General features: G+C 42.3%; 1 protein-coding gene across 1 annotated transcript in view; it reads right to left on the bottom strand.

Annotated features, from left to right (window-relative positions):
• Positions 1-22,324, bottom strand: part of EFCAB5 (EF-hand calcium binding domain 5) — a 35,901-nt gene that overhangs the window by 2,342 nt on the left and 11,235 nt on the right. The window contains exons 6-19 of the mRNA XM_048324340.1: positions 22,033-22,189; positions 21,707-21,770; positions 19,845-19,915; positions 16,236-16,391; positions 11,463-11,562; positions 9,913-10,752; positions 8,600-8,814; positions 7,241-7,397; positions 4,897-5,186; positions 4,069-4,241; positions 3,099-3,327; positions 2,305-2,457; positions 1,037-1,134; positions 6-259 (exon numbers count right to left, since the gene is read on the bottom strand). Of these exons, the coding sequence (XP_048180297.1) occupies positions 6-259; positions 1,037-1,134; positions 2,305-2,457; positions 3,099-3,327; positions 4,069-4,241; positions 4,897-5,186; positions 7,241-7,397; positions 8,600-8,814; positions 9,913-10,752; positions 11,463-11,562; positions 16,236-16,391; positions 19,845-19,915; positions 21,707-21,770; positions 22,033-22,189 (2,957 nt within the window). The remainder of the gene's footprint in view (positions 1-5; positions 260-1,036; positions 1,135-2,304; positions 2,458-3,098; positions 3,328-4,068; positions 4,242-4,896; positions 5,187-7,240; positions 7,398-8,599; positions 8,815-9,912; positions 10,753-11,462; positions 11,563-16,235; positions 16,392-19,844; positions 19,916-21,706; positions 21,771-22,032; positions 22,190-22,324) is intronic.

The following is a 22,324-nucleotide window of genomic DNA, read 5'->3' on the forward strand; positions in this document are numbered from 1 at the left end:
AATACCCAGCATGTGTGTTGGTTCTGCTTCCTCTAGACACCTCTGCAGGATCTCCGAGCAGGCAGCTTGGGCCATCTTTAGCATTTTCTGCAGGTCTTTCTGTTCCTCAGGTGGTAATTTCTTGTGCTGTCCGATGCTGATATCGAATATGCCGAGAGTTTGTCTTGATAGGTCATGGAGAGGTACTGCAATGTGGTATTCTCCATGGATAGAAGTGAGAGTGACCTCTGAACTTTCTGTGCTCTTGAACAGGTAATCTCTGAAATGAAATGTGCTAGGCTTTACCATACTGGTTTGTTTTGGTGATTTACTTAGCATATTTAAGTAAGATGCCATTCATCTCTTGTTGTTAAAATAAAGGTATTACATTACTAAATCATAGTTTGTTTCCTTGAACTGAAATTTGCACAGCTCTAAGTATCATTCAAGGCATATACACAAAGGAAAAATAGCATTGGGAACACAATGTTGCTTAGCCAAGGTGATTGCTGAAAATCATGAGACTTTAACTAATGTTGCTTTAAAAGCAGTTTGCTGTTTCTAACTGCACTGACGTTTGTTCTACAGAGTTTTATAAAAAGTGAAAACAGCTGCTGGAACAGCAAATGGCTGTTCAAGCAACTTTGACAACAAGGATGATATGCTTAAAAGACAAGTCTGTGAGGATTTTGGCAGTGGAAGGAAACAGAGAATTGAAGGAAATGAGACTAATAAGTCCAGGAAAAAATACAGATTATTCTAAAGAGCAAAATGGTTCTGTGCAGGCTGTAACCCTGCAAACCTTGGCAGCTCAGCTGGTAAGCATTAAGTCAGAAGTTAAGTTTTTGCAGCCTAAAGTCAAAGAGAAAATACTCCTCAGCCCTTCACAGTTCAGCGCCATGTGCGTACGCACCAGAAGCCTTGATAGTGAGAGAGCTGCAGCCAGACACTCTCTCAGGGCTGCACTACCAGGGGCTTCATGCAATGTAGGTCAGCCTGATGCAGACTGAGTCAAGGAGCAAAGGGGACCAGTCCCATTGCAGGTGCTGCAGCCTACCTGAGGAGGTTTTCCTCTCTGAGGAGAACAACAGGAGAGCTATGGATTTCCTTTTGTCCCGTGTTATCTGTAGTGATCATCTTGCACAGAGCATAGTTCTGATAAAGAGAAAGGAGAGGTTTAGCTGCATCCAAGAAAGCAACAGATATTTTGAAGCTTGGAGAGGGAGGAAATGGTTTCTTTCTCACAGGAAACTCCTATGTCCATTCAAGAGCAATGGGATGGTTTAAAGACATCTCCCAACAATGCTTAGTTTTATTCCCAGACATACATGAAGAATGTGCCCTGGACCTCCCTCAGCCAGACTATTTAATCCACCCCAGGCTCCACACTGAGGAACACCCACAGGCCTAGAGATCTCCATACTTTTTCCCATCCTCTTGCAGTCCTTTCTCATGTCATGTTTGTGTCAGTGTGGTTGACACATGAAAAGCACAGAGGGGAGCGACTGACCTGGCTATCAGGCAGCTAACAAGGGAACAGTGCCTAGCCTGGAATGACAACAGAATGCTGCCAACATAAACCATGCTTATCAGAGGAAGCAGCTGAATTATGGCTGCAGCAGATGTCATACAGACTTTGGGATGACACGGGATCAGTCCTAAATATTGCATAAACTTTTCATCTTCTTAACTCACTGGTACATGAAGCGACAAACTTCCCAGGGCCCAAGTGCCTGCTGTAGAACTGGAATCTGACCTGCACGGAGCGGGGCTGCCTTTACAAGCTGGCTAATTGGGAACCAGTCACTTCCTGAGCTGTATTTATGTCTTGGCTGCTGACATAAGTTCAGAACAAAGAGCTAATACATTAGCTGGAACATTCTCATGTCCCTATAAAATACCGTAATTTTGACATGCAGAGAATCTCCAAAGAGAAGCATTTCCCTTTGTGGAAGTCCCAGACAGCAAAGCTGTGGATGGATGGATGGGTGGGTGGGGGGTTCTGCTCTATTGGTTGCTATGCAGCAGTTAGCACTGAAGTAGGAGAATATTCCCCTTTCCTATGGAGAAAGGGTTATACTAGCAGTGCTCTTGAATTCTTTTACATGGGTGGATGAAAAGAATGAAGAGGGATCTCCCTCACAGAGGGAATCTTCCCTCTCTACCTTTGTAGACCTTTTGTTGCACAGGCAGGCACAAGAATCTTGTGCAGACTTCAGCTTTAATGATAAAACCACTGGGAAAACACAGGCAGCTGGAGATGGCACGTCCTCTCTAAAGCAGCCTTTCAGCCCCTGATGATTACAGACCTTTTCTCTGCAGTACCTTGTCTTTGCCAGGTGCCACCAGATAGGTTGTGACAGTGTGGATGCTGGGTGTCCTGGGATACAACCAGTCCAGAGCAGTGACAGCCACTTGTAGGACATTTTCCCTCATGCAGATGTGGTGGTAGGCTTTGCTGAATGCATGGCAAACTCCCTGTGAAAGCAGAATTCCACCAAGTGAGCCAGACAATTCCGCATGATTTGGGGAGAAAAAAGCTGAGGAAATGTTCACGTTGCAACAAATTGCTTTAATCAGAATTTATAAAGCAGAAAAGTGGCTGTGAAATGTCCCTTATCAAATAATGCTCTGAAGTACTGAGTACCCGGTCACGGCCAAGTCCTTAACAAGACAGAGCTGATTTTCAGTGGAAATAGCCAAATGGACTGGTAAGGTTGGCTTGCTGCGCTCCCTGCTGCCCAGATGATGCAACCACAGTAAGGCTGATCCCAAAGACCATCCGGACGGCTGTCGCTTACAATTATTCCACCACGTAAAAAGTAAGGTTTCATATCATTTTATAGAAATAAACACAAATATGAGATTGAGAGCTTGAGGAAATAAAAGCTGCTATCTTTGGACTTTGCACAAAAGGTCAATTAACTTCCTAGTCAGGAGAAGATTAAATAAATTATTGATGAAGTGATACCTCAATAAATTTCAGATCAGATGCTAATCAGCAGGATACTGCTAAGGTGCTCTTCTAACACCACTTTCACCATATACTGCAGAACAAACGTAAAATTCACAAGTTTTTTGCAGGTTGGAGTAACAAACTGCTTTCCGATGGTGCCCACCTCGTAGAAGGTGATCTCATGGGTCAGGAAGATGGATTTCTCACACTGGTCCTGAAGAGTGTCAAGTCCTAGAATGCCAAAAACTCTCCAATGAGCATCGTGCAGGGGCAGCACCAGGAGTGAACCTTTCCTCTCCTCCACAGAGCGGTCAGAGTTCCAGAAGTGAACATTTCCATGAAGCTGAACTCTTGGAACATAGACTGGCTGTCCCTGGTCAATGGCTGCAAAGCTGAAATATAAGCTTATGAGGAGGTTTGTCAGGAGGAGCAGAAAACCTTTAGTGAAACAGTAAGTACTGCAGCTTTGATCTCTCCCTGTTTTTTGGCATCAGAGAAGGAAGGTGTGAGCTCCATACCCTGACCACACTCAGCAATACCACATTTACCACTTGCATCCCAAAGGCAGTGGTAATAAATAGGCACATTTCATCCTTAGGACATTTTAAAAACATCAGTTAATAAATGGAATGAAGAGGAATACAGAAGCAAGCAGCAGTTACATTTAATAGGTTAGAGGCAGCAATGTTTGAAGAGACAAATATGTCTGGCTTTTGGAAATGACAAGTGAAGAAGCATGAAAGCTGTTTATAGCATAAACCCTAGGGAAGGAAAGGCATTGTTCTCAAAAATATCCTGTGGATATAAACTGGCGTAAGGGAATTAATTTTTAAAGAAGAAAATGTAGGCCCAATGCCACAAACATTTGCTAAAGGATGAGATTTATTAGACTGTGAGCTAATCTCCCCAAGGAAAGGAGTGAAATCCCAGACAGAGCAGTTCTAAGCAGACCATGCGGAGTATAGGATAGGAGTATAGTGTATAGGATATTGGCTCATTCCACAATGGTCTCTTGGGGAGATTTCCTCTCTGGAGTACTCCATCAACCTCAGTTTCCAGTGCATCCCAGACACTGCCCTGTACATTCCAAACAGTTTTGAGGAAAAGGAGCAGTTATTTGCAGTTTTTCTTACCTTACTCCTTTCATGTCTCTGTGCAGTACCTGGTTTAGGACGTAGGGAGCATCGTCTGCGGTACAGGCCACATAACGCAGGAGAACCTGTCCCTGCTCTGGGGAGAGCTGGTTCTCCTCCAGAAGGGCAATATATGCACTGATCCTCTTGTTATCCCCGTGGGCTTCCATGTCCTAGCAACCAAACATTTCCCATTACAGTCTGTACATTAGCCACTGACACTTATTACATGGACTTAGCACTTGTTTAATTTTTGCTGTGATGCTGCTCTGGGTCACTGAGTTTGTGTCACCACCCCCATGATGTGGCTGTGTCTCTGCTGTGGCCGTGTCTGCCCAGTGCACTCAGTGACAAGCACAAACACTCAGTATTTTGATTGGCAAGGAAAACTGATTTCCTTTTCCCTGTTGCTAATGGGGAGGAGTAAATAGAAAAATAATGCCTAACTATAACCTGTGCCTGAGCAAAATCCTATGGATTTCTCCTCCAATAGGAGATTCCTTTAAGAATAAAACAAGTGACATAATTGCCACATTTACAAACCTAGACAATACTGCAAAAACACTTCAGCTACTGAGAGAAGTTTGGCTGTAAGGAGGGCTTTAATGGCAAGGACAAACAGCTAAAATTGCAGCTGTAAATTAAAAATGAAACTATTTCCACTACAAATTAACCATCTTTGTCCCAAACTGACTCTGGTGTGTTTCATTTTAGAAGCTCCAAAACTACAGCTGTGGATTTCCAGGTCTGATCTGAGTCAGCTCTTCTGTAAGTGAGGCAAAATTGTTCATGAGATTCCCTCTGTACTGGCAGAGCAAGGATGCCTACCTGGGACAGGGCTTTAAACACTGCTTTGTACACTGGTTCCATGCTTGTTCCGCTGGTCTCAGCCGCTTGCTGGATATCTTGCAGCCATTTCCTCCTGGTTGAGCTTTGCAAGCTCTTGGTGTGACTTTTCCCCACCCTCGTGGTCAGGAATCTCACCAAGTGATCAATAGTTTCATCCTCATTGCTGGTGAACTCGGAAGCAATTAACTCAAGGAAAGTCTGGAATGCCTTTCGGGATAGCTTCCCCACTCTGCTGAGCTGTGGGTATCGGGAGCAAAGCTGCTCCTTTGCTAGTAGCAAAAAAACAGAAAATAAGATAGGGAAAATCTAATTGATTAACCAGTTTTGCAAAATACGAATCAAGACTTAAATTGGCTTTGGGTGGAGTCCATCCAGTCCATCATTCTAGGTTTCTTTCAGCTATCTCCTACATGGAAGTGGTCCCAATGGCAGGTAACCTCCAGTTTCCAGACTGGACACAGCCTTTTCTCTAGATGCCTGCTTTTCCTCCTGAAAAGAAGGGAAGAACCCCGCACAGCCCTGGTTTCTCTCCAGGGGCTGGTTAACTCCTCAGGCAGTCTGTCAGAGCTGTCCCAGCGCGGCGCGGGCTCTGCCCAGCCCCGGCTCTGGGCTCACGGGGGTGCTCTTGCACAGCCGGAGAAACGAGCAGGCGCTGCCTGGCTCCGGGAGCCCGGGGGTCTCTGTGACTGATGCTTCCATCATCTCTTCTGCATCCTGATTTCAAATCCTGTTGGACTCGAATATGTCCCTGCTCATGGCAGGGTGTTGGACTAGATGATCTTTATAGGTGCCTTCCAATCCAAACCATTTTATCATCATTAGCACTGATTTTAGCTGCAGAAGTAGCAAGTACTTACTTGGCTCCAGTCATGGTGGAGCTGACTGTTAATGCTGCCTTATCCAGCCCATCATCTACGGAACATTCAGTATTCTAATTTAATTTCTGGTTTTCTGACAGAACTAGGATGGAGAATTTTTTGATCATATAAAATGTTTGGATTTTCACTTCCACTTTCTCCTCACTTTGAAGAAAGGGATGAAGAAAGAGAATACGCATGAAGTTGAATGTGCTATGATCACTTCCTTCACTACTGAGCCATAGCATAATGAATTATTTTCCCCATTATATCTAATGCTACACTTTAGGACAATCAAGTAATTCTACTCACTTTTTACTCTGTGTTTCCATCCAGGAGAAGTGAAATGTCTGTGAACCCTTCCCCCAAACCTGCTTGTTCCACATCCTTGAGAGATTAGGTTGAGGCTGCTAGAAATAGTTTATGTTGCTGGTAGGTGGTATTGATTTTGCTATGCTCCCTTTCTATTTATTTGTCCTTTATTTTATGAGCTCTTCATGGAAGGGACTGTGTCCTTCCATATTTCTGTGGTATGTTCTGGCATGCTTTGAATACAAGGGAGCAGTAAACTGCCAGTTTCTCCTGGCTGGACAGCCTGGAGATGATTAACTGTGACATGCTGGTGTGCTCCCCACCCCACCAGCTGCCTCCAGTGAGCTAAAGGATAAAGAGATTTTGGTGGTTGCCAAAGTGAGCCATTTTTAGTGATTTGCAGCAGAACAAGCAGCATGAAGATGAGCATGGAGATGAAAAAACCAGTCCTCTCCATCCAAGCACACATGCAGACATGTTCACAATTGCTAATACAGTGTTTCAGAGCACCTTATGCCCACATGTTAATATGCATGAGGCTGCCAGACAGGTTCAGGCGAACCTGCAGCATTTCTGCTGGACCCAAGTCTTTTCTATCAAGGACCAAATTTGCTAAGTTTATGCAGTGAAATAAACCAACAGAGAAATGAGACTCGAAGCTGCTCTGTAATTCATGAGAGCTGTGTGACAGTGTGGATAACTACAGGCTATTTGAGACCCATAAGGAAAGCTGTTCTCTGCTGTAAGGTACATTCCTGCAGGAAGCACAGTAAAATGTATCTATTAAAAATAGCTGGATAACACAGATGGACTGGACTAAAAGTGCAAACATGTCCTCAGGCTTTATGTGTGTTTTTTCACTGCCGTATCACATGTATACACATTGCATGTTACAGCTGAAATAATTTTTCAACACATCCCACTGTCATGAAAACATTGGGCTACTCTGCCTGGGAATCTTGCACAGGAGGAGGGGATGGAGCAATGCATTAACAAATAGGTCTAGGTAACTGTTCCTTTCCATTTTACACCTCATACTGTGTATGCTTATGACTGCTTACAAAACCAAAGTGGTGCTTGCAACAATGTCATTAGCCCTGTCACTGAATGGTTGAAGGCCTCCTGTGTTCTCACAGAGCAGAGATTTTCCTTACCCTTCATCAAGGCCACTTTTCCCATGCCTCCCTCGAATCTGCTCAGAACAGCAACCACCTCTTTCAGGTCCAGAGACCCACATGCATTGCTGTCCCACTTTTCAAAAAGTGCCTCCAAAAGCTGCTTCCTTTGGGCCATGTGAGACATGTGGTGAACCTGCAACAGAGGAACAGTTTGGTAACTCCTGGACAATGATGCTGCTTTGGTAACTCCTGGACAATGATGCTGGACACCACACAAGTGTGGACACTCTGCCAATCACATCATTCCTATGGGCCAGGCTGAATCTGTACATACACGGCTCAGACCTAGAGATGAATCATCAAACCTGGGAGATACTTAGAAACACTAAATACAGGTGACAGTTCAGTTTACCAGGCAGAACTAGCACTGCAGAGTTATTTCACAGTGAACAAATGAAGCCTGTGCTGGATTTAAGGTGAGGTCAGCTCAGGTAAGTGCAAGTCTCCCAGAACACAAATGTCTTCCCAGCAAGAACTAACCACAGCCTTGTCAGTGACACCCCAAGATGTGACAGTTCATCTTTCTGTACACTGTTATTTTGCTGGTGCTGCCCTGAAGTGTGTGGGCTCCAAGCAAATATATGTTACCATTTGTCCTCTAAACCCAGCATAGAGGGATAACTGGCTGCAGTGGAATTCTCTCAAAGGCCAAAATACTGGCAGTGTGTGCTGTGTTCAGTGAGGACTATGGAGCCGTCAGATCCAATATCTCATCCAAATTAGGTCAGCAGCACAGAGGGAAACCAGAAAGAGATCTGAGGAAAACACAGCTAGAGAAATGCACCACAAAACAGACCTGAAGTAATATCAGGTACCCTGATGCTGGGCATGAGGAAGGGGAATTTTTTTTTCAACACATGGCAAGAGCACCTTGTAACTTAAAGAAGCCTGTGCACACATCCAGCCATGCACATAGCAAACCCAAACACACTTGTTTTAAAATCCTCCCCAAATATCCACAATCTTCTGTGTACATGCCAGCGCAGTAGGTCAGAGATCAGGTTCTTGGCTATTATAAAGGTGAATAAACAGAATGGAATGTTTTGGGCTCTTTCACAATTAACTATCAACTGTTGTCTCACTGAGTCCAACTCTAGGACAGACAGAAAACCTTTTACAGGATGAGTCTGTCATCACTTCCAGAGCTGAGGGCTAGGGAGGGAGCATCTATATGAAAACAAAGGGGTAAAAGGTCTCCTGAAGAAACAGAGGATGCAAGGCTGCAAATGGAGAGCTCTGCCAGCATGAGATTAACAGTTGACTTTGCTAAGTGTCTGTAGGCATTTGCTTGGTTTTTGTTTGGACATGGGATCAGCAAAACTTATCAATATTTACTTTTTCTAGTTGTTTCATTTTTTCCCCTTTTGTCTGTTTGTATTCTCCTTTGATAAATGCAGTAAGCCTCTTCACAGTAGGCAGAGAAACGTCTTCACCAACAAAATTGTCCATGAGTTGTACAAACTGTGGCAGGGTGAGGCAGCTTGCAGCAAAGGAACTCTCAGTACAAGAATCCTGATGGTTCTGAATCTCTGCCACGCTGGGACCTGAGTCTGAAAGGCAGAAAACACCGCGTGTCACAGGAAGCCAAATGCTGCCCTAAAGCCAACCACTTGGCAGCTATCAACACAGTCCTCAATCCAGGGAAATTACAGCTGAATACAGACTGACTCCATGCTGAGTAAAGGCCTTAATCTGCTTATCCTGTTCTAATAGTAGCTCTGCAGATCCAGTCTGGCATGGATGCCATTGCACAGCCAGGTCAAACCCTGACTACAGGTGAGCTGGAATTGCTGTTACTCAGCAGGGGGCTGTCTGAGACAAAGACCTCATTGAGGGACTGCGTGTCCCAAACAAACAGGATGCACATCCAGGGACCGACTGAATAACAGGGTAGTGCTGTGCACTGGAAGTTACCACAGAAAGCTGTAGGTACCGGGGGCTGTACCATCAGCTTTACAACCCTTTGCATAATGAATCTGTCACTGGATTGCTCAGACAATGTAGACCCAGTTCTTGCAGTGCTCTAAACTGTGAGACACAAGAGTGTTCACAGAGTGCTAGCAAGGAGGTTGGCCCTTCTAGGATGTTTAAGAAAATACCTCTTTGAAACACGCAGTTGTCTGATCACAGCCTTCCTAGAACAAGGGCCTTTGTAGACAATGAAGTATGATCATTCTTTGGAAACACAGTGAGAGATTAAAATAAAAGGTTCCTGCCAGATGATCTCATAGCACATCTCCCTACAGGTAGTCACAGTCTAAAAATTATTTAAGTAATTTCTAGATTTAATGTGCTCAGGTTCCTGTCCTGCTATAGTAAAATTACAGAGTGAAACAGAACATAAAGTTTCTCCTTATTATAAAAATGCTGCTGCTTCACAAAGTCCCTACTTGAATTAAAATGTCTGCTCAGCACCTTGAATACAGATCACCAGCAAAGTGACTCACCTGCCATCCTGTGAGGATAAAAAGCTCTGAAACCTTGGCAGAAAACACCATGCTGAGAAGATAGCAAAGCTTATGATCTTCTCTACTCAGAAATCACTCTCGGGGTTTTGAAATGGATTTAAAACACCCTATAGCTAAACCAGTCCAAATACAGACATTAAAAATGGTTGAAGTGTGTCAGAAAAAAGGAAAACACTTTACCTTTACCCAGGTCATGCAGAAGGTCCTCATCCTGCAGTCTTGTCTCTGAGCTTGTCTGTTGGTCAGACTGGCTCTTGTTGCTTGCAGGGGTTTCTTCCACAGCCTCTGCAGCCGGAAAATCCTGTTGGGAATCAGTGACATCCGTGTCTGTCACAGCTCTGTCTCCTGAGGCCGTGGTTGGAGCTTCAGGTGTTGTCTCTGCAGTTCCATTGTCCTCTTGGCTAACTTGCCCTTCTGATCCAGGTTCTCTGTCTGAGGTATGATCTCCTTCCATTTTTGTTTCTGTCTCAGGCTCTCTACCCAGGCTGGATTCCTCTTCTTCCTCTGGTTTTCCAGATCCAGGTTCTCCATCTGTACTGAGACTGTTTGCATCAGAGGCTGATCCTGGCAGAGCTTCATCCTGTCTGTCTGCAGTTCCAGGCTCAGCTTCCCTCTCACTTTTGATGTCTTCAAGGGAGCTGGATTTCTCACTGTGTATGGTATCTCCATCCAAATCAGTAGCTTCAAGGCCAGTGCTTTCCACTGCTGACACAGCATCCTCATCTCCGTTGCTCAGCTCAGCACCACTTGGCTCTTCTGCTTCACTTTCCTCCTTGGAAATACCTCCAGTCTCAGCTTCACTCATGCCCATTTCTTCATCAACTCCTTCTGTAACACTGGTGCTCATTCTGTCAGTCCCTTGCCCATCATCATCTACAGTTTCATTTCCTAAAATCTCTCCCTCAGAAATTTCTGTTTGAGACAAGAACAAATTTTCACTGAGTTCCTCACAAACTTCCTGGTCACCAAGGCCTCCCCAGAAATCCATAAGATCAATATCTTGCAGCTTAATTATTGGCCCTAAAATAGAAAAAATATGGGTGAGCTGATAGTTTGCATTGGTTTTATGTTCTCTAGTATTGCATAAGAAAATTTAAAGAAAAAAGGTATTGCCAAGTAAATACAAACTACCAGAAAGTATCTTCTGCAAGGACACATCTCAGGAACACAAAGCTTCAGAATAATGTCTTTGCCTGCAGAGATCTGCACTTCTGGCTATGTATTACACCACTTTTCTTTTGAAAGGAATGTTTCCTCATTCTCTACACTAAGAAGGAGGGATGTAATTCATCTTGCATTTGATCTGAGCAATTAATGAATGTCCAATATCTTTAAAATATTTTACTTTCATGCAGATGATTCCCTGCATTTTTTCTTTATCTTTCTGTGTGCCTGGAGGTGTTTTAGTGCAAACACAAAATTAACTTCTAATATTGCCCAGTAAGAAAGAAAAACTGTTTCAGAAAGAGTCTTTCTTTAATTCTATTTCCCAAAAAGAACTTCAGAATTGTGTAGCAAGGAAAACTTTTGGATGCTGAAGCATTTCTGAACATTGCATCACAGTTTACAAAACGTGTTTGCAAATTCTGGTGTCTAGATCACAGCACTCCTTTGAGGCCTTTTTTGGGCTCTGTTCATTTCTGATAACACTTATAAAATATATCTGAACTATCCAACCTTGTGTGGGCTCACAGTGTTTTACCCACAACTGAAACATCCCACGTGCTCACACTGTCTGGGGTTCCAGAATTCCCACTTGTCAGTCATGGGGCTTCTGTCATAGAAGTGTCTCAGCAGGGCCAGTATTTTTTGTCTATCCAAGACACCAACCTAGGCAAAAAGATTGCAATTATTGGGTTTTTCCTGTGATTCTGGCGACTTACATCAACATTTGCAGCACTACAAAAGCACCATTAGCCAAGAATTACCTGTGACTGATAATTATCCATTACCAGAACATCACTACCAATTTCAAAGAAGTTAATTTATTTCACAGAGGCAAAAATTTCTTCTGGGCTGAGCTGGAAGTCCCCACACATATTACTTTGCAGGCTCTTCCTCTTCCATGCCCTTGACAAATTACAGTGAGATAATTGTAACTGCTCTGCCAAAGGAGTTCTTCGTGTAAAGATCAAAGCTTCAACATTTCATACTCTCGGGACAGATATTGATTGCCTGACAGTACCATGGAAGAATTTTCATGTATTATGGGCTGTGCTGTATTACCTTAGTGACTGCACATTGTAGTTTGGGTTTGTGCCCCATCACCTCCTTTGAAGTGTGATGTATTAGCCTGGAAACATAATTAGTCCAAAAATCTGAGCTGTTATGACAACCTCCCTAATTTCCTTTTAAAATTCATAGATGTTTGACCACAGAGGTGAGAGAGGTATCAGCAGTTCCAGTGCAGAGGAAGGTGCAGAGTTTATTAAATCCTTGTTGCTCAGGGTGAGTGTACACAGATGACAAACCCAGGAAAAGGCAATGAAATGGGTCATTTCCAATCAGGAAATTGTGGGGTTTAAAAAGTAAAGCAAGCCTAAATGATTGCAAGTTTTCCACTTTTATGATGTGTTCCTGTTGTCATTATTTAAGTCCTGACACCTTTGTAATCTCCCTCCCATTAGTGAAATAAAGTAGTTAATTAGGAAACAGATTTACTTAAGTTCATTATTTGTAGCGAGTAGCTTTCCATATGAATTATTGATTTCCTTTTCACATTTTGTTCTTAGATTAAAAACTGCAAAATGTAAAATTCACCGGGCTTTTAAATCCTTGTGAACTTTTCCTGTCCTTAGACTAAAGAAATAAAGGAAGAAATTTGCTGTTCTTTTCTGGAAATTATTTCAAAATGACGGCATTGTTTATAACCTGAAACTGTAATTAATGGCACCAATAGTTAGAGGATTTGGAAACAGCTCAGAGATACACATTGCACCTACTGGTGAAGTTAATGCTGGAACTAAGTGAACACATCACATTTGCTAGTACTGCAGCACCTTCCTCTACAGGGAACTGAAAGTTCCTGAAGAAAGGACCAGAACTGAAATGTAAGAAGCCATCTGGTCCAATTTTAGTGTTTCAGACTCTGGTAATTTAATTCCTGCTGGTAAAAAAATGCTGAAAATCAGGGTTGAATTTCAGCCACGGGTGGGTTTGGAACAACAAATATCATCACAGAATTCTGCCCCTAAACTTACAACATGTAGGTCCTGATTCCCAGTATCTTCTGACATTAACATAACCTTGCACACCCTTTTGCAAACATTTCTCCTTGCCTGTTTGTCTTTCAGTTGAATATATCAGATCGGGTGCTGATCCGTTCAGGAGATGCACAAACACTCAACGTTTTTGAAGACGTTACCAGACCACTGTGGAATATTTGGATTCTCCATTCAGCATTTCCATTACACACACCTAATTTTCCATTCAAATTTCCTCAGCTGTTACTTGTCACAATCATCTGCTGGTTGCCCTGAGCTTTGCAGTACTAATGCATAATCTTACTTTATTAAAAAGGGAATAGATGAATAAAGTATTATTCAAAAGAAAATAAGGATGTTGTTTTGGGATTTAGTTGCCTTTTTGGCATACTAAAATAATATAACTGGAGGATTTAGATGACTCAAATTCTTGAAGAGTTTTTTGTTATTTGGATCCAATAATTTTATTTTTATATAAAATATATAAATATATAAAAATAGATAAAATAGCTGAAATTGTCAAATATTAATAGGGGTTTATTTACTTATTTAAACATTTCCAATTTACACAGACTTGCCATTTTAGCAGGGCTCCCTGTTATTTCAGGACACTTTTCCTTACAACTTGCTCTGGGAAGAACATGTCACAGTACAGCCCTCTATAGAAGAGAGGAGCACTACAACAAGAAACCATTTCCAACTCCTCTCCCCAGCTGTGCTATTTTCCCCAGTTCCTAAATTTAGTAGAAAAGGCGACTTTTCTTTGCACTTGGTGTGTGACTAAGGAGGCTGATGACAGATTCCTGCCCACCTGCCCTTCATGCTGCACCTTGCGAGCAGGACAGGTACAACCTCCCCTCTCCACAACAGAAAACCATCTGTGTTTGCACAGCCGCCCAAAACTCGGGGCAGCTTTAGTGCCCAGGGAGTTGAAATACATTGACCTATTTTTTTTTGTCACCTAGATATTGGCAGGTGATGATTCTCAGCTGTTTTCACCAACGTTCTGTGACCTATGAGTAATTCCTTTGGCAACACAGACTAAACCAGACTTGCCATTTAATCAGGGAGAGGTCAGTGTTTAACCACTTGATTGTTTTTCTGGAAATGTGATGTGCGTATCCTGAACCCTACAATGAGCTTGTTAGTGAGCAAGAGAGAAGAACGGGCACTCAGAAAAGGTCATGAGAAAGCAGACTTCGTTGTTGCTGTACTTCAAGAAAGATAGTCAGGAGTGTCTCAAACTTCAGTAGCTTGAAAACTAATCTCTGACTAAATTCAATTTCATTTAAAAATCCCGGGTTTAAAACATCTCTGGAAATTAATGCATAGTTATAAAAGAAAGTGATAGAAGTGAGCACAGAGACAACAAGCTTAAAATTCACAGATCCATTGCCTTTTGGGGTATTATAGCAGTGTTCCAACTGTGTTCTGGGATTGTCTTGGGAAGTTGCTGCTGCAGTGTATGGTCCAGGCTGTCCTTGCTGAGCTGCCATCCTTCTGGATGCATGCATTCGAAATCACGATAATGATCATGTGGATACCTTCTAATTTGACTGTCATTTAAACACTGCTTTCTCAGCTCCCTGGCCCTAATTGCAGCTCATTGAGGCAGCCAGCCACACTCACCATGCAGACTGGAATAACTGCCTGCCACCAAACAAATGGAAATTAGGAACTGAAACAACTGCTTTGCTGTGCTTTGCAGAATGGGCTCTACAGGTAATGGATCGCATTCAAGTGGTAGAAGTCCTTGGGTTACTTTGCATTTTTATCTCCCCTGTGGGTACAGTAGGACTTTACAAAAGAAACCAGGTCAGGTTTAAAAGAGCTGCGTGGCCCACAGGACACTTCAGTGAACTCAATTTGCAGGGCAGGGCTACCTCGGAGCCTGGAAACCACAACTCTGTGCTCTGATCAGTTTTTTTTCGGCAGCAGTGGCGTCATTGCTGATAGCTGCTCACTCCTGTTGTGTTAGTATTTTTGGCTCTTTGCCTCTGAGATTCCACTGGGATTAGTAGCATGGAGATGGTGATCACTGCCACAGAAATAATAGGAAGAAAGTCACTTTAAAACATAAAAGGAAAGAAGGGATCTTTTGGAAATCTTTGGCAAAGACAGGACTCAGGTTTATACATCCCTGTAGCCAGGAGGATCCATCACAGCCCTTCTTGACAGAGTTGTAGGAAAGTGAAATGTCTCCTAGCTGGGAAGCAGACACATTTCTTCCCTCATCCCTGAAAACAGCAGCTTGCCTGCCATTCTCTAAAACACATTATTGGTGTTGAAACGAGCCCTGTAATTCCTTTCTTTTGGCGGTAATGACATTATTAGCATGACATTGTAGAGCACAGTTCACTCTGGGTAGGCGCTGCAAGCATCGCTGGAGGAGTGCTGGGTGGAATATATAATTTATGTAGGGGAGAGAACTAAGGTTAGGGCAACTGCTTGCTCTGTAGTAGCCAGCAACTGGCAAACTGAGGCTACTCATAACAAGTACCACACTTTTTGGATGAAGCCCAAATTTTTGGCAATAATTTATGCCATTGATTCTTCAGTTCCCACTCTTTACTGATTTTCTAATAAGTCTAGCACTTTTTTTGTTTGCTTTTTAATGGGGATGCAGGTGTACTGAGAGGATGATAGATAGAGCTTAGAGCTGCTGAAAACCAAATTATGGCTTTTGAGTTTCATTTCCAGCTCTGTAACTGACTTACTGTATTTTAATTTCCTGTCCATAAACTGAAGTTCACAGTACTGTTCTCAGAGAGGCTGTAAAGGTGGATTATTTTGCATTTTAAATTTTAACTATGAGATTCATCGATAGAAGCCCTTAAGATCTATAAAGTAATGCAACATAATTAATGCAATATATGTAATTATTGAAGTAATGTGCACTTTTGTTAAAGTCAATCTACATCAGATTATCTTTGCTGAAATGTGGCTGAATAGATAAATGAGCACTCAAATATTCTGAATGTGCTGTGGAAGCAGATAATTTTTACAATTAAAGGCCATGGTTAATTTCTTCTCCAGAATCATCAAACTTCAGTCCCAAGTCATCAGTTTAGGTAATTCAGTTTCTAATTAGCCATCAGTTAATAGGCTATTGGATGTTTCTGTGTCTAAGAACTATGAATTTGACAACAGTGCGGCAGCTATTGTTCCCTAAAATACTGCTGAGTCAGCACAAAGAGAGGATCTAGAGTTGAGACAAAGAAAAAGCAAGCAGTGACCCAGAGAAACACCAAACTGGGAGCATGGCCATGTTGAAATTAGGCTGAGAGCTGCTTTGCCTACCTTTCCATAATCACAATATTGGAAGAGCGCAACAAAAATTTGCCTCTGCGTATCATGTTTTGTTGCTTCTTGGAAGTCCTCAGCACACTTATGGAGATATTCCATGATTTCTTGGAACTCATCATTTGAAACCTGTTCGGTGTAGGAAAGGACAAGCTATGGAGAGAAAGCAGCAGTGGACATGGTTAGCTTTCTTCAAGCATTTTCACCTTTATTTGAACTCCTAAAAATCTACTGCATGCAATGAAATATTTAGGAATTTGTAATTTAATCTGCCAACATAACAGACTTGGTGCCTGCTTGGTTCTCCCCTTCAGAAGAAACAATATTCTCCAAGCAAGCCCGGGACACTGCAGAAATGTACCCTGAACAGTTCCTTTCCTGGTCCAGAGGTCACTTATCAAGCTCAGTGGTTCAGAGATGTTGGATCAGATCCGTCCTATGAAATGTTGTGGCTTAAGCTCAATTTTCTTGTGGAGGATTTAAGTTCTCCATGGTTTTCTGCAGCATTTAGTATTCCTGACTTTATTCCCAAGGAGGCATTTTGAGCCATTACATTGTGCAGAGCTGACAGTCACTCAACTCTCAAATGCCACAAAATGAGCGTTGCCTACAATTTCAATGTTTAGAGGACCAGTTGGATACAATAAAAAAAAATGAAAGATCCTTTTGAAAATGAGCCTGCTGTCACCCAAGTCCTCTGACACTGGGAATACTACTGACTTCAGATTGATTTTACGTTCCAGCCTTGGAGACACTTTAACGCTTTGGATTTATAGCCATGTGGCTTTTATGAGCAAAAGCAATATGGTTCTAAAAATGTGGTGTGCATGACATAAATAATAATGGCCATCAGAATAAACCACAATCCCAGAGCCTGGGCTGAATTATTACAGCAGGTTTCTGGAGCCAGCTACACTAACAGGGAGCCCATACAGTTAAAAGGAGGAATTTCCAAAGCACGGAACATTTCCCATTATCCCATTTTGAGAGTATGAATACCTGACATAAGTGCTAAAACATCTTGGACTTGTTGAAATGCCACACAGGCGTTAACCAGCTGAAATATTAATATATGTTATTATTATTCATGTCTATATTGCATAATTTCCAAATATATGGGACAAGTGGAAAAGAGAGGAAGAGCAGGAAAAAAGCAATGGCCTGAGGGGTGGCTGGTAGGAAAGCAGAGCTCCTAATGCAATGTGGGTTTTTTCTTCATTTCAGTATAAAAAGAGGATGTAGGTTGGAGAGAAGGTGGCACATCTGGGGCTACGAGTATCCACCAGCTCCTTGGGGTTATTAGATCCCACCCTGTGACAGAGGAACCTTAAAGGAGAGGCTGTTGGGATAAAGCAGGTTGGACAAGCAGCTTGTTATTTTGGATGTCACCTTGATGACACATCCAAAGGCTCCTTCACTAATACTCTGTCTAACAGCTTCACAGGACACTGTTTTCAAGCACCATGTGGGCAGGAGGCACCATCAGACTCTTAAGCTTTTCTTAGCTGATGTGTCAATTACTGTACACATAATTAACATACATTTATTTGTTATTAACTGAGAGATTTTGACACCTCTCCAAAGAAAGTTGGCACACCTCTTCTTGCTACCCAGAGACCCTGGTGTAGTTTGTGAATACAGTATCATCAAAAACAATGGATCTGTTCTTCTTGTCCCTACTGATCTCACTAGAAATCAAGAAAGCCGCATGCAATCATGGAAAATAATCTCACCTTTAGAGCCTGATTCTGACCCTACAAAGGCAATGTGAGCATTTCTCTTGGTGCTAATAGCTTTGTGCCAGACTGCTGGGGGTTCTGTGTGCTAGAGCACAAAGCCTGTGAAGTAAACTGTTAAGGTCTGGTCTCTGGGATTTAAATATAAAAGACCCCACGAGGTTGTTACGAAGGATGTAAAAATACAACAGCCACCTGTTCTGCATTTCTGAAAAAAAAAAAAAACCAAACCCCAAAAACAATGATGTGTGAGGTCTCTCTACTGAGTTTCTAAGAGCCTTTAAGTAACTCAAAGCTGCACTGAATTCAAAGAAGAAAAAAAAGTGCTATTTAATTTTAAGGTCCATTAAAAGCAATGCTTTCCACATGGGAGAGGGCCGTGAGCAGCATGGAGGAAGATCATTCTTTTTTGGGTTTGGTGGATGATGGAAAGGGGTGAACAAAGGTAAATTGCAGCTGAGGATTAGAAGCAGCCCTGTCCTGATGATGGAACAGTTCCCAAGGGAGGTGATGAAAGCATCATCATTTGATTCAATTAAAACCACACTGGAAGAAGAATCAGAGAATATGTTCTGAGAGAACATTCCTGGCAAATCAGACTGCCTGACAATCCATGTCTTTTGTGCTTCTGGTCTCTGTTGTCATATCTTTAATTGAGTTAAAATACAGAGTACACAAAGTATATTTTAAACAGTTTTCTAATGCTAATGGAGCATGAATTCATTCAGTGATTATATATATGTACCATAGGGGTTATGGACTGATGCTTCATTGCAGTGACAAAAGCAATTCTCTGGGCTCTCATTATCCACAATAGTCTTCTTAATTAGATGCAATAATTCTGGGGTTAAATTCAAAAATATCTCATTTCATGCTCAAAAAAACCTTCAACAAGTTACCATAAAAATGCATCTCTGTGCAAAATACCAAACATGTGAGTCTCCTGAGAGGGAAGAAGGCACAAAAAATCACACATGGTTGCTTGGAATTAGTCTCTGCACAGCTGCTTTATACTCTGGTTTTAATTATTATAACAGCACCCACTAGAACTGCTGCAACGAGGGTCTGCCATTATTCCTATTCTAAACACCCCTTTTCACAGGTTTAATTACCCAGCCATAAAATCCTGCTCTGTCACAGGTAGAAATTGCTGGCAAAGCCTTGGCCTGGACAGCCTTCAATAAATATAGTTTGAACCAATTTGGTTGTTTTCAGCTTGAGGAACAGCAGAGTAATGGGGTGAAACTTCCAACTACATTTATGATTTTGATGAGTTAAACCCACACTTCTGAGGTTTCCCAATGACAGCTTTTGAGTTTAAAACTACTTGGTTGTGCTTCATGAATATTTATGAGACTTGTTGCAGTTTGTTTATGGTTCAGACTAGTGATAGTTCAGGATGAAAGTTTCTCATCCCAGGTCCTCATGGTTTGGTTCTTCTCTGGTTAATGGAACTTAGTCAGAAATAACAATACTGTGAGGATGTTACTAATTACCTCAGGCTAATGGTTGCAGGGGGACACCAAACCTCCTGTGAGCAGCCAAGCAAAGTCTAAATTCACAAGTGATTCAGGGCTTTGACATTCTAGAAAGGGACGGGGAGGGGTGTCCTGAAAACCTCTGGTCCCAGAGTAACTTCCCAAAGAGCAGCACAGGCTGCAGCTCTGAGGAAAGCAAAACACTTCTCTCCTGCTGGCCTGAATGGAAGTGTTGAGAGAGAAGAGGATGGAGATGCAATGTGGAATGTCCAGATACAACCAGTGACCTGGGGTGCTGGAGAAAGGAAGCCCTTCCCTACTCCCCAGGGAAACGCTGATACTTTGTGACAAACACCACATTCTGAACCAGATGCTCTTATTTCATTTCTCACCTTTGTGAACTCATCGAGGATTACTGTTTTTTCCAACGTGTTTAACATTTTCAGCTTCCTGTCATGGGTTGCTGGTAAAAAAAATGAAGGGATATTGGTTTAGAAAGCAACAGTTGTGATTGTGCATATTGCACACATATTTCTGCACATTGTGCTGTTACATTAACTTTCTTCTCATGTTGGATGACATTTATTTGAGGTTATCCAACAGTAGCTGAAGCATCTGACTGTACAGAGACCATCTAAATCTGCTTGCCTTTCTCTTGCTGAGAATCTGCATTTAGCTATTCAGAATTCTAGAGTCATATTTATTCTTGACAGAAGTTGGTGCAAATTGAGATGATTTTAACAGTACTTACAACTAATTATGTGAGGGAGGAAATGATTTTTGGTTTAACAAACAGATAAAACTGCCTTACAACTCTAGAGACATGGATTCTGCTTTGCAAGAGTGGAATCTGAAAATCATAGTAATTTTCTCAAGAATATGGGAATATTTTTACTGATGATGATATTCAAAAGTATGTTTTGGTCAGCTTCTGGGCTGCTATAATGGAACTGAGAAGAGACATCAAACATCTACATAGGTTTCTGAATGAGTTCTTTGAGCACAGACATGCTATTTCTGTTGGCATTATTTTTCTGGGTTTTTTTCTAAATATATCAGGAGTAATGAGAAAATTCGTCATAGAATGCATTTATCTCTTGTTGGTTAAGATGTTCCTAAACTGTACATTATCTTTATTAAACTACAAAACACAGTGTAATGTTCTGTTAATGTATATTGAATGCTATTAAATGAAATAAATTAAGAAATGGAGCCCACTGGTGAAACAGTACGAAGAGCACCCCCAGCATCTGGAGAGCAAATATCTGGGCAGGAAATTCCTTCACAACCTCATGTCCCAGGGTCTGTTTGCACTGAGGAACCACAGCTCCACAGCAGGAACACAGGGACTGTGTTTGGCAGTCACACCATGTCCTACCAGTATTGGATGATTACTCAGAGGAACAATTCTGTAATACACAAAAGGGCTGAGCAAGGGTGAGCTCCAGGCAGAGGTGACTCCAGTAGCAACAGGAGCACTCTCTGGAGTGCTCTGTTTATCATCCCAAATCAGCAAAGGCACATTTGTTATCACTGATGATCATTACAGGCTCTCCATGTAAAGGGCTGGTAGCAGGCTCGTGTTGCCACTTCAGTGTTCCTGGCTCTATTCAATTATCATCATCTGGGGAGGTCAAGTGTGAGCTATATAAAGGGGACAGGAATTATGGAAATCTTTCAGAGCTGAGTGCTCTGGTAGAGAGGCTCTGGGCTGTGTGTCACTGCATGCCTGGGACTGGGCAAGGGAATGGCTTGATGAGGTGGGCAATTGGGAGTGGAGCATTAGGTAAACCTCAGCATTTCCCCTGAAACCATTAAAGGTTACAACACTGTCAGACTTTAATTTTGTTGATCCCACCTTTGTTCCACACTTGGAAACATACCAGTGTTTCCAAGACCTCCCATGAGACAAACACTGTCTGATAGGGCACGTGAAGGAGAAGGCTGGCACAGTGATTCTTAAAAATAGCAGTCAGAACATGGCAATGTCTGGCTAATAAGAGATAAGTGGAAAGGGCCTAAATCTGGTCCTTCTATCTCTCTGAAAGATTTTTTAAACTTTTTTCTATACTTTTTATGATCATATTGATGTTACATGGTGGTTCAGTCTCTTTCCAATCTATCTGAAGATTTGTGGTGTAACTATCCTTAGAGATTCTTCCTCTGTTATCAAACCCATTTGCTATTTGCTCACAGGTCACATCAGAATTCAGTTCACAGCAGCAAAGCTAAGGAAGACACATTGAAAACTTGCCTTTTCTCATATCTTCAGGAATAGAACCAGTGACATCTGGAAAAGACCTCAGAGCACTCTGAACCTAAAAATCAAGGTCATAGTCAGAGGCTTGCGTCGTGCAGACAACAGTAGACAATTACGAAAATAAATCACCTGGAATAATCAGACATATGGGCCATACACAAAGGTAAGATTTGTGGACAACACCCTGTCCCCTGATCCTGTGGTGGCAGAGCCATCGCCCATCCTTGTGCCCCACGCTGCCATGACAGGGCACATGCCACCAGCACAAATGCCCTTTTCCTCCTGTCTGGAACAACCACGGAAGGATCTCCCCTAGTTACCAGTGCTGCTGGGATTCTGTGACTGCCATCCACTGTCCACTCCTTGAACAGAGCTGCCAGTGCCTCCTTTCTCCTCACTGTCTCCTCAGCCTTCTTTCTTTCCATCTCCTCCCTTGCCTCACGTTTGTTCTTTGCCTCAGCCTTCATCTTGACCAGCCTGTAGGACATGGGAACATGGATTACAAAGATTCCATCATAAGCGTACTTAAGATTGATTAAGCCTACCCTAAAGAACAAAACAAAAGGAAGTAACTTTTTGCTGAAATTCCTGTCTATGTGGAAGACATTTAAT

This window comes from Corvus hawaiiensis, chromosome 20 (genome assembly GCF_020740725.1).
Source record: "Corvus hawaiiensis isolate bCorHaw1 chromosome 20, bCorHaw1.pri.cur, whole genome shotgun sequence".
Taxonomy (NCBI): domain Eukaryota; kingdom Metazoa; phylum Chordata; class Aves; order Passeriformes; family Corvidae; genus Corvus; species Corvus hawaiiensis.